Source organism: Heloderma suspectum, chromosome 2 (genome assembly GCF_057233095.1).
Source record: "Heloderma suspectum isolate Gila_16-S chromosome 2, 16-S_ref, whole genome shotgun sequence".
NCBI classification, from domain to species: Eukaryota; Metazoa; Chordata; class Lepidosauria; order Squamata; family Helodermatidae; genus Heloderma; species Heloderma suspectum.
Genome location: NC_139459.1, coordinates 307,338,709 through 307,351,786, shown reverse-complemented (window position 1 = coordinate 307,351,786; position 13,078 = coordinate 307,338,709). Strand labels below are relative to the sequence as shown.

The 13,078-nt window shown below is 45.8% G+C and overlaps 1 protein-coding gene across 1 annotated transcript in view; it reads right to left on the bottom strand.

Annotated features, from left to right (window-relative positions):
* TMEM43 (transmembrane protein 43) overlaps window positions 1-12,806 on the bottom strand; it is a 28,560-nt gene extending 15,754 nt beyond the window's left edge. The window contains exons 1-3 of the mRNA XM_084840210.1: window positions 12,679-12,806; window positions 5,162-5,315; window positions 2,430-2,564 (exon numbers count right to left, since the gene is read on the bottom strand). Of these exons, the coding sequence (XP_084696336.1) occupies window positions 2,430-2,564; window positions 5,162-5,302 (276 nt within the window). The 5' untranslated portion in view covers window positions 5,303-5,315; window positions 12,679-12,806. The remainder of the gene's footprint in view (window positions 1-2,429; window positions 2,565-5,161; window positions 5,316-12,678) is intronic.
* Between the last annotated feature and the right edge of the window lie 272 nt (window positions 12,807-13,078).

The following is a 13,078-nucleotide window of genomic DNA, read 5'->3' as shown; positions in this document are numbered from 1 at the left end:
AGCTAGGAATGCTACATAAGCCCTATCAGGACAAGCCAGCCTCCGTCCAAGGTAGTGTTGGTAACTGAAGCAAACATTTTCAGAAGAACAGGCGACAAACATGGGAATAACAAAGTACACCGGAAATAAGCAACTTTGCCTGGATCACATATGATAAAATGGTCATTTGTTTAGAAAGTTACCTCATAGGCCCATTTACCAGCCTGTCCAGCACAGATTCCTGGCTAAATAAGAGCCTGACTGGGTGGCAGGTTCTACTGCTTAAAATGTGACAATTCGTGTTACTGCTATACAAGATTAGTTTAACATACATTATAGGGTAGGTTGCCAAAAGGGCCCACACTCAAACGGCAATATGCCATTTACTGGAATTATACGATGGTAGCATCGTGTTGTAACTAGGGATGTACAAAAGTCCCTTACCTGAACCCGAAACTTGCTTCGCGGTGGGGGAGAGGTGCCCTGTCCCTCCCCCCGAAATTCTGGCCGGGGGGGAGGCGCCCCATCCCTCCCCGCCAAAATTCTGGCTGGGAGGGGAGGCGCCCCGTCCCTCCCCGCCGAAATTCTGGCCGGGGGGGGAGGCGCCCCGTCCCTCCCCGCCGAAATTCTGGCCGGGGGGGGGAGGCGCCCCGTCCCTCTGGCCGTGAATCCTGTCCTGCCGGGACACAAATATCCTGCCAGGACGTCCCTGCAGTCAGCCGTGATAGGCTACGTAAATGTTTATGTAGCCTGTCATGGCTGAGTGGAAAAAAAAAAAACCGCGCCGCCATTTGCGTTCCTTATTTGCATTCCCCTTATTTTCGCCGTAGTCTACGTAAATGTAGACTACACATGCCAAAATAAGGAACACAAATGGCAGCGCCCATTTGCGTACTCGTGTTTTTTTTCCCCCCCACTCAGCCATGATAGGCTACATAAACATTTACGTAGCCTATCACGGTGTTTTTTAAAAATCTAGCCGTGATAGGCTACGTAAATCTTTACGTAGCCTATCACTTTTTTTTAACTTGGAAATGGCGGCGGCAGCAGCCCGTCGGAAGACCGGCCGCTGCAGCCGCCACCGCCAAACCGCCGCCGCCAGGGGCATTCGCACAAGGTAAGTCCTGTCCCGGGGGGGGCGGACCGTTTCTCCACCAATTTCGGGGGGCCGAATGCGCTGGCATTCGGCCTCCCCGAGATTCGTGGTGAAATTCTCTGACATCCCTAGTTGTAACACATGAGCCTAGAACATTTTTAGCTGAGGGCTTTTCCATCTCTATCATGGCTTAACATTTGTGGAATCTGCTTGTAATGCCAGTCATCTACCCTGAAATCAAGGACTGAGAAGGAGTCCCTCCAAACACATACAGGATGCCTTTTCTTCACCCCTGTTAATTGCAAGGAGAAAGATTGTGAGTCAGAGGATAAGACCTAATCATTCACTAGGCGTACATACCCAATCATTTGTTCTGATAAATTAACCTCCAGACTCTGCCTCCAAGCATGCATCATAAAGCAATTCCAGGGGCAACACATGGAGGAAAAACAGAACACTATGAGCTATAACTTAAAGGCATTCTATGGTCCAGTGTGACATGAAGCCATTTCAGGGATTGAGTGGCAGGCCACAAAGTAAACATATCTGCAGACCAATGTTGACAGTCCTAGATACTCACTCTAAATCAGTCCTTTGATACAGATTAAAAAGGTAAAGGTGTCCCCAACCAGTCGTGTCCGACTCTAGGGTGCGGTGCTCTAAGCCATTTCTAAGCCAAAGAGCCAGCGCTGCCCGAAGACACTTCCGTGGTCATGTGGCCGGCATGGCTGAACACCGAGGTGCACGGAACGCTGTTACCTTTCCCGCCGAAGCGGTACCTATTTATCTACTTGCAATTTCTTGCTTTCGAACTGCTAGGTTGGCAGGAGCTGGGACTGAAGACGGGAGCTCACTCCGTCACGCAGCACTCAGGTCTCGAACTGCTGACCTGCCAACCTTCCGGTCTGCAGTTCAGCGTCTTAACCTCTAAGCCACCGTGGCCCTTAACCATGAACAACCCACAAAGAGAACCCATGACGTGACAGCCCCCACCCCTAGTTTAATTTACCCACAGGGGTTGTCATGTTGTGCTGGGCACCCATGGGCACCATTTTTGCACGGCATCAGATTTACTGTGCTTTGTTGCGTTATGCGAACCCAGGCAGCAGGGGTTGTTTGAGGGTAAATTAAGCCACAGTGGGCTATCATGTCATGTGAACAGGCTCCATGGTTTGTCTTAACCACTAAGCCACCGCGGCCTCAAATGTTCATTAAAAATATGGCATGGGATGAAATAAACAAGCTTTTCAGGTAAGACCTCCAAATCAAACAGGAACAACAGAAGCAACATGTATTTTTTTAAAAGCTGCGATGTGCAGGAAACATGTTTTCTAATAAAATCCTTTTGATTTACCTTTGATGTTCTAAGGACACCAGATAGGTGCACGAGTTTCCTTTCATTCTCTTGTAATACACTCTGGATGCTGTCAAGACGGACCACCAGAGAAAGCCCCTCCTCTAGAGAGGAGGCAGTCTTCAAAGCTCGCCCCTACAGGTAATTAAAAGAGAGGTTAGGTAAGTAGTGGGTGGGAAGAGCACAACTGGAGGCAGCAACAAGTCAATGGAATACCATGCTAAAATTATATAGAAAAGCCTTGTAGCAGGGCTGGGGAATCTCCACGAGCCCAGGAGGCTCCAAGAGTCCAGGGGGCTGAAAACCCACCAGGCACTGTACCCCCTCCTGCTGTCATTGAATCTGCCACCAAAATTTGGTGGCATGATGGGGGGGAAAAAGCAGTGATTTCTCTTGAAAACAAAGCACATGGGAAGCATGTTCCTGGAAGCCTCCTATAAGGCCTACAGGAAGAGAATCCACTCAGGGTCTGGACACAGAAGAAGACTGAAGTATATTGGCTGCAGTGCAATCAACAACCACCTAGCCTCTCATACTTAAATCATCTAATTCTGATGATACAACTTCTTGAAGTGATCTGTGGATTACATTCCAGAGAACAATATTTAAAAGAATTCGTCTTTTCTGAGATGTCAAAATGAAAATGCAAAAATTAAGTTGTGAAGTTTGGGAGGCATGTGTGCATTTATCATGATTGTACTACCGCAAAATAACTACGTGAGGGTGCACTCCTATGCATGCTTTAGACAGAAAAAAGTCCTACAACTCTTAGCATTCCCCAGCCAGCCATAGGATTGCACCCTTAGGGCTGTAAACTCTTTGGATGATGCTTATATCCAGTTCTTTAGAAATTCTGGCACAGATAACTTTCCATTGTTGGTCACTGCGTTAAAATATGCTAAGACTACCCTTTATAATTCAGTTATTAATATATAGTGGTTCCAGACTTAGTGAAAGCACAAAGAGGGGCTTAGACAGGAGTCCAGTGGTAACAGTCAAGTACAGCAGGCAGTTGGAAGCAACAACAGAAGGAAGCAAAGTGGCAGCCCTGGTCAGTTTGATTCACACACACAGGATTCACCAAGGCATCAGCTGCTGATCTCTTGTCAAGCTTTTATAAGCATCACAGCTGAGAAGCATTCTAAAGAATTATTTATAGACTGTGATCACAGAAGCAAATTAAACCATCTGCAAGCAGCAGTGCATAACCTTGAGGGTGATTCATCTACTCAGTTTTGTTCAGGTGACCAGCCCATTCTGTGCAAGCAAGTGGGAACAGGGGAAAAAACACCTTTAGGGTCTGTGAGTACAAAGGCTAGCAGGGACAGTTGTGCTTTTTGGCACAGGGATTCCCTGAACTAAAACATCTGGGCAAGCAGATGCATCTGGATGTATTTCCCATCAGATGAGAAAACTCAGCATAGCCACACAGATAGTTACAACTCAATGCTATAGGAATATGCCATCAGCTTGAGGTTGGTGACAAAAAGCACAAAACCTCCTGGCTGACAGAGGATTGTTCAGTTCTTCCCCAAATGCAATAATAAAGATTGTGGTGTTTGGACACCAGAAGCTTTTTGAATGAGAAGCATTTTCCCCCCATTTTCAATAATGCGTGCATATCGGGATGCAAAACTCAGACTGCAGTGGGCAACTTCCCCATGACACAGAAGTCTGCAGTCTGCACCCTTTTTTTATTTACCCCCTACACACACACACACGCGCCCCAACTCCACTTAAGTTTGAGGAGCACCAGTTCCCGAAACCAGAGGTGGGCAGAAGGTAGCTCTCCAGATGCTTTGGACTTCAGCTCCCAGAAGCCCCTGCCAGCATGGTGAATGGTTGGGAATGCTGGGAGGTGAAGTCCAAAACCTTCGGAGATCTACTTTCTGCCCACCCGTGTCCTAAACATCTCTTCTCAATTCTCAGTGTATACCACCCGCATAAGTAGGTCACTTCCTGGAGGATATTCCAGGTGGGAAAACACTACAAGGGCAGAGGAGAAAGAATGCTTCAAAGGAGAACCACTGTCAGAATGTCTTGATGTCTGCCTGTCTCACTTCCCCAGTGCCCAGTCTAGTCCAGCTTACTGGTTAATCAAAACAGGCTTAATCACTACATCCCCAATGCAAAGAACACTGTCTTAAGGCTTAAGCATTAAAACAGCAATGTAGGCCTTTCCAATAGTGAATCAACTTGTGAGTAAGCACACAAGCCTGCCTTTGCAGCTTTTGTCCTGAAAATGACCAAACCGACCTGGTTCGCATGTAACAACAACCTATGGTTTAAACAACCTATGGGCTGTCGTGCACGAGCGGGAGAGAGAGAATGCGCTGCCTCCCACATGCCCACCATTGCCACTTTTACTCAGGACCCTACAATCGGCTCATTTGTAAGATGCTGAGCGTGATGTGCGAACCCAGACCAATGGGATGTTTAGGGGCTAAACAACCCATCAGGCTAGGCATCACACACAACCACCTATAAAGGAGCCACTTGTTGTCTGTTGATTGAAAGTGGAAGGGGTTGGCGCACTGCCTACTGCTCATCCCTGACAGCCCATGGTTTGTTTAACCCATGGGCTGTCATTACTTGCAAACAGCGCCATTGTGTGGAGTGTGGTAGGGATGTCAAGGGCTATATTGGACCTTATAAAGCTTGCTATCCCTGAAGTATATGAAAAACAGTCCAAATACCTTTCCATCCCCTCTCTCTTCTGGTCCCCAACTTACCTCATTGGTAAAAAGAATGTAGAAAGACAGTGCAAAAGTAGCAAGCCCAATGACTATCCCCCCAGACGTCTCACCGAGGCGCTCCAGAAACCCAGGCTTACGCTCACTCGTGATCTTAACATGTTCTTTCTTGCTACTCATGTCAGAGAACTTGCTAAAGAGAAAAAAAAAAGAACAGAAAATATTTATCGATACGAGTTCCTACCAGAATGACAGAAATTGGCAGCCTAGTATCAACCCCCTACAATAGTGGTTCATGGCAGTTTTTATTTGGCAGCAAAATAGTGACAACCATAAGCTGAGACCTTATCTTGGAAGTCAGCTGCCAGGTTTCAGCCCCACCCTACTGAGTACATGGTTAATCCCTCACTGCAACACTCTGTGCACAGTTTGGAAAGGAAATCACCCTAAGGGCGCAATCCTATTGAGGTAGATGTCAGCCTCTGAACTCAGGGGCTGACGCCTATCCCATGCGGGCCAGGTGGAGCACAGAGGGGATCCTCTGCCTGCACTCTGCCTGCCCTGCATTCTTGGCTAGACACGTGATTTCGCGTGTCTAGCTGGGGCTTCGGAGAGGGGGCAGGAACAGGCCTGGAGACCCCACAGGAAGCAGCATACAGGGGCTCCCACGATCTTCTCCCCTCCCCCGGGAACGCACCCTTTTCGCCCTCTCCACACTCCATTTTATGAACACAGAGAGGCGGCCACCACGGTTCTCCCTGTGCAGGGCACGAGGGGTGGGGGCAGGGAGAGCTGTTTCCTGGCTCTAAGCTCCAAGCGCTGCCCACAAGCGCAGAGCCGGCAAACCGGAAAATCCTATGGCCCTCAAGACAGTGTCTAATGGCCATAGGATTGCTCTCTAAAGGACTAAAACTGAGGTTCTCAAACCACTTACTTTGGAGTACGACTCTAGTCCATTACAGTGGTCACAATGGGCTGGTTCACACGCTCAGCCAGCCAAAGGTGGCAATTCTGCAGCAGTGACAGTGTGGCTGCACCTTCACTGAGAGTATATGGCATTGCATGAGCCAGATGCGGAACACTGTGGCCTGTACACATAAAGCAGCCATTCCCACAATCCTTCCCTTCTGTAGGGTGGCAAGGTGTCCTCTTTTACAGAGAGCAGTCCTCTATCTGAAGGGCTGTCAGAGGACTGCCCTCTATTTTGAAGGAGGCCTCTGTCTGAAAGGCTGCCCTGTTCAATTCTGGTTTAAAGATAAAGAACTATAAAAACTGTTGTCCATCAACAGTTACCACCTGAAAAGCAGGCTGGCCACCTGATTACAGTCTTCTGCACTATGATGAGAGGTCCTGTATTTCTATTTAAATTATAATAATTATTTCTAAATGAACATCTACACATATAAATAAGAGTATGCAATTTTTAAGCAAACTAATGTCCTCTTTTGCCCTCTGTTTTGGTGATGCATTTCCTCTGTTCTGATGGTTCATAAGTGGCCACCCCACCTGCATGGGTAGGTTGGGCAGAAACAATGTATGATTCATGCCTATGTGGACCTTGACCTATTTGTCAAACACGCAGCTCATGCAATGCCTTATATGTACAGTGGAGAAGTGTGCACATCCCCCCGCCACGAACTGTGTGTGAAGTGACCCACGGTCTTCACAGCGAAAGATAACAAAGAACAGCTGCGCTTGGTTTTATGGTTTCGGTTTTATTTAACTGTTTAAGGTTGAGCTGGGGCTAGAGGAGCACAGAGTGCTCAGACTAAACACATAGTATGACTCCATATCATTTACAGAACCTGCTCCTCAAAATATACTAGGACACAGGGTTAAGTAATGCAAAAGAGGGCCTTTTCTGTGGTGGCCCCTACTCTGTGGAACTCCCTCCCTAGGGAACTCTGCAATGCCTCCTCTTTAATGAGCTTCCGCCGTGCATTAAAAACATGGTTGTTCAGGCAGGCATTTGGGGTGGGTTAGGGTATTTTAGAAAATGTTTTTATTGTAGAATTTTATTGTTTTAGACTGTTTTGCTGTATGCTTTGTACATCGTCCAGAGTGGCTGGGTGGCCGGCCAGATGGGCGATTAATAAATTTAATAAATAAATAAAATAAAAAATAAATTTAAAAAGTTGCATTAAGAGGAGGCACTGAAGGTTTATCAGTTGTCCCGGTGTAAGCACATCTGAGGGTGTGTCTACTCCAAATATTTTCTATAGTTGCCTGTAGTAACATGCTTTGGAGCGAAGCACTGATATACATTGTTTCCCAGGGCAACATGGCAAGAACCTGTGTGCAGGCCCATGTGACATGTGCTACTCTAGCCAACTTCAGCATGTTTTTAAACTACAGGGCAGAAGTTCAAACAAGATAAAGCGTAAAGTTTTTTTTTATCACTTATAATGGAACACAAGTTAGCAGAAAGAAAATGCACAATGATCGGAAGTAAGTTTTTTTGGGTTGTCTGGCCACCCTCTCTCTGACTGAAACAAAAACACACTACCAGCAACAAGGCTGAAGTTGGTTACTGGTTCCCATTCCTTATTCGCATGAAAGTTCATAACACAGCTTAATAAGGCTTAATAAGAAACTGAAGTTTATATATCCCTAAACCCCAAAATAGGCTTTGGTCCACCACATATCATATGTTTCCATGACCAGGAGATTGCCCCTTTGATATTTGAAACAATTTAATAATTAAAACTGAAGTTTTTCCACAATAATCTTTAAAGTGTTATAACAATTACAAATAAGAAAATGGGGCTGTGCATTGCAAACTAAGCTTTGAAATTTCTGGAAATTTTGAGACTGTGGGGCAAAAAACCTATTTTTCAGAAAAATGGGAAATTTTGGAAAAATGGAAAGAAGCAATACTTACTTTTTTAGTGCTCCTTACAGATCAAAAGTCACTTCATTGCTTTAAGACAGCCTTCCCCAACGTGATGCCCTCCAGATATTTTGGACTTCAGCTCCCATCAGCCTCAGGCAGCATGACCAATGGTCAGGAATGCTGGGCACTGTAGTCCAAAACATCCGGAGGGCACCGGGTTGGGGAGGGCTGCTTTAGGAACATAAAGCAGCCTTCTGTTCCTAAAGTTATTTTATGTATGACTTAGTTTGCTCATAAAATTACCATTATATTTTAAAACTTTTTAAAAGCAAACTCAGTAAATTTGTAGTTATTGTTTGAATGGATTAGAACTACATTAAGGGCACAATCCTGTGGGGATAGGCAGCCACCTCTGAACTCGGAGGCAACCGCCTATCCAATGCAGGGCAGGAGAAGCATGGAGGGGATCATTCTGTCTAGCTGCTGACTAGTGGCCATAGGATTGCTCCCCCCATGACTGCTTCAGCATCAGAAACACAGGACTCTGTAGAACAAAACCCAAGCTGTCAAGAATGCACATTTACTGTCAAGAATGCACAATAGTGACTCTCCTCACACATTGGGAAACTAAGCATAAATGTCTATCAGTAAAATATACTTTAGATCAATAATTATAATAAGGAATGAAAGAACCAGCTATGCTGGGAATCTTACAGTGAGGATTTAAAGAAATGTTTTTCCCCATGGCTTTATTACTTCCAGACAATTTACATCTCTATTCTTTCTATAAAAGTTCTTATTACATAGGGTTTTTTTAGAAATCATTTTGTGGGGAGAAAGGCTGGGTAACCATATTTAAATACTTTGTCTTAAGTTCTAAAAGAAAATATTTCATAATTGAAAGCTTTTTAATTTTTCAGAAAAAACAAAAATGGACCTGGGGAAAAAAAGTTTTTTTTTCTGGTTCTTTTCTGGGCTTTCACATCTCTACCTGGGCCACCTCAAATCGTACACCCATACCTCCTGGAGATTGTCCTCTATGAGCTGGCATAGAATCATGTCTGGCTCAGTGCTTTGTTTAGGTACAAGACACCATCAAACGTGGTAATCCTGTGCCAATATTAGCATCTCATAGGGGACGCTCTGCTGAAATTTGTGTGTATGATTTGGAGTGTCCCAAAGCCTATTATGGTGTGCACACCCCTAGTTCCTTATTCTTTTCTACACATTGTGGGTATTGTTTGTGTGTGCATGCATGCTCTTGACAGTGTCTTGTGTACAAACAAAATATTGGGATGACACAACGGAAGGCCATCTTGTAGGACACACTCTCCTGGAGGTGTAAGTGCATCATTTACGGTGGCCCAAAGCTTATCGTGGGGTACATAGTGCCATCTCCTTATTTATAATTGTCATCTGGGGTCATCACACATTAATGAGCATTGTGCAAGAATGACAGCTGACTGGAAGTAATTATTGTGGATCATGAAGGGGACAGTCCCCCAATCACAGAACAATATGGAGCAGGTCTAAGCTTATTTTGGGACTATAAACATTAGTTTTTTATGTTTATTGATTGAGTTCTGTTTTGAACTTACATGCAAATAAGAAACTACTAACCAACTTCAACATTGTCCAGCAGCACCATGATCAGAATGTCAAAACTGCACAAAACATAAGCATCATTCGTACAATACAGCAAAAGCTCCACCACTTCACATTAACTTGTATTTCAGAAACTCTGATCTAGAAGCTATAAAAGCCAAACCACCCCTAAATATTGAAACAAAGAACTTACACGATAATATTTATCTGGCAACTGTAGCAGGATAATACTGGGGAAAGTGGCTTACAAAGAACCTCCCTTGTAATGCTATTAAGGAAAAAGAGCATCTCCCTAGCCTAAAGCAGGGGTGGGGAGGAGGTAGATTTGGATCTACTTGTAGATCTCTGGGTGATTTCCAGTAGGTCACCAAGGAGTTCTGACTCCCTATTGTTTAATAGCATCAACAAAAAAGGTGGGGTTTTGTTCCCAAATGAGGCTGCTGAAATGGATAAAACTTAGGGGAAATTATGAATGGATTTGGGTGTGAATAGATACAAGCTCAGTTCTGGAACTAAATCAAATTCTCTGTGCTGAAAACGTGCTCAGAGGCACCTTGCTCCTTAGGGAAAAATCAAGAGTGGATTTGCATGTTAACATTTTAGGGTGCAATCCTATGCAAGTTTAGATGGGAAAAAGGCCTACAACTCCCTGCATGCCCTAGCTGACTGGGGCATGCTGGGAGTTGTAGGCCTCCCCCCCCCATCTAAACTTGCATAGGGTTGCACCCTTAATATATTAACATTCTTCTCTTCCTGCTCACCCCCAGCCACTATTTTGCATCTGGTGGACCTCAGAGTTCTACTAGATCTAGCGATACTAGATCTAACAAACCTGAAATCTGCCCACCCTGACCTAAAATATTAACTGATATCCCCTATTTTAAAGGGCTCTTCCAGATTGCTACTCAGAACAATCCTATTCATCTTTACACCAAAGTATGCCCAACTGGATTTATGCTGCAGTCCTATACATACTCCCCTGGGAAAAAGTGCCAATGAACTCAACAGAACTTACTTCCAACTAGACATGTATAGAATTGCATAGTAGGGCACAATCTTATGCAAGTATAGACAGAAAAAAAGCCTACAACTCCCAGCATGCCCCAGCCAGCTATGCTGTCTGAGGCATGCTAACAGCGGTAGGCCTTTTTCTGTCTATGAACTTGCATGTTTGCATCTTTACCCTATTAACTCCCTCCTCCAAATAATTTGTTCAGGATTACTCTCGACTCCCCAGTTCTGCCCAGGGGATGAATCCTAACTATTCACCCAAGGTGTATTCATAGCCTTTGCCTCATGTTGCCACCATCCTGCCCCATTTAGCCAGACTGGAGCACCAGCAAAGTGGCCAAGCAACTGTAAACTACCTCTAGCCAGTACTTTTCTCCTTCCCAGACTTCCAGCACCAGCCTTATAAAATTGATCCCTTAGGTTACAGAATGTTACAGCTCTGAAGAACATCCTTCATGTTTTCTTTCAAAATGCTGGGTGTGGATAAAATGAAATTTTGAGCTAATTGGTTGGACCCAGATTTAAGCTGGATCAACTGGACTTGGCAGAAATAGACTTCCCCACCCCATCCTTCCCATGGCAGTCCCTCCAGCCCCCTGAAAATGCTACACAAAGACTCAAGGGACCCTGCTGAATGGTGCAAGATGTGTGAGTATTGGGTGGGGGAGGGAGTAGAAGATCTCCAAAAATCATGAAGAAGAACTTTCCACGAGCAGAGCCCTTCCTCTTGCAGAAGGCAGCTCCTGGATCCAACCCACTGACTGGGGTCACACAACATGATAACCCACACTCAAGGTTGAGTACAGGCTGAGTGTGGGATGTAAATGAACTATGGGTTGCTGAAACATGGGTTGTTGCATTGTCTGAACCCAGCCATGATGACAAACCATGGTTTGTTAACCACAAGTTACAAGAACCCAAAAAAACTGCTCACCAGAGCTGGAAATGGGACAAATGTATACACACCACAAGCGACAATCCCTCTTTCAATGCTCTTAAAAAACAAACACAAACAATTGCCTGTCTCCAGGCTTTGGTATCTTGATTGGTGCGTTGGTCCCCACAAGAGAAAAAAAGGTGACAAAATGATTCTATTAATTAGATTTCAGAAGAGACCTTACTGAGGCTGCAATCCTGTGCACACTTACCTGGGAGTAAGTACCACTGAACACAATAAGGACTTACTTTTGAGTAGACATGCAGAGGATTGCACTGTGAGAGTTTCACAGGAAGTTCAGCCTACAGATACCTAGATCAGATCCTTACCTCTTGGGGTGATACCTAGCTTTGCCACGCCTGTTTTTAGTACGATCTCCCAATTTTGCCAACCTTTCTGGAAAAATTCGTGACAAAAGTCCTGCTAAATCGTTAAATTTGGGAAATGCTTGTTTGCTGCTGCGTGTTGCCTTTTATTATACTAAACACTGTAACTAAACATGCTTTTTAAACAGCGCAATCGCATGCATATATGCTCAGAAGCAAGCCCCATTAACTTCAAAGGGGACTAGTTCGACGTAAGTGATTGAACACTGCAACAGAATGTTGTTAATGGAGGGCAGGAACCGGGAAAGTGTTTTAAGCTGAGCACATACCGTAGCCAAAGTAAGGCGCACTCATGCGCTTCTATGCACTAGAAAGCAAAAGGCCATTTTTCAGCACTTAAAAATGACAACACCCTGAAACAATTCACGATCAGACGCCCCTTTCCATAGGAACATCCGTGCTAGTTGGCAGCAGCAGAAAGGCACTCAGTAACCCGCGCAACATCTTAGCTACATACTAGTTCACCACCCATAATCTTTCGAGAGCAACAGTATTTCACCAGCGGCCTACATCGGGGCGAGAAGAAACGGTTCCTCTCCAACACCCTACCTAGCCTCAGCTGAATCGTCATCTAATAAAGCGGGGCACCTTCCTACAGAAAGCAAATGCTGACAAGCCAGCAAGGCTCATACAACCAGATCCTCGGCATCCGCGGAGAGGAGGGATCTCAGCTCAGTGAACGGTGTGCACAAGAGCGCGGCGCCAGGATGCCACGATACCGCGGTGCCTTCCTCCGGCTCTTAAAAGGGACTAAATATTTATGGGGGAAGAAGGGCGCGCTTACATGTCGAGCGCCCCAGTCTCCAAACTCCGCGGAACGAGTCTCCCGCTGGAAGGAAGAGCGCGCGGCGCAAACCCCCACGGAGCGGAGACAAGGCTCGGGCCAGCCCTCCCCGCCCAGCAGAAGGCTCCGCCCCGCCTAGGCGCTCGCTCTCTTTTACAGCCCCCTCGGAGCATGCTGGGAAATGTAGTCTTTAAACAGGGCGGGCCGGCCACGCGCTCTTTTCGCAAGGCATTGCTGGGAATATCATTGAACGTGAAACGCGCGGCGAGGGGCGGGCATAATGATGAAAGGTCGCACAAAGCATGTCGGGAGACCGGCGGGAGGGGAGGGTTCGGCGCACAGCGTATTGGGATATGTAGTCCGCCGTGAATAACGGCTGTTTCCCCCCCCCCCCTTCGTT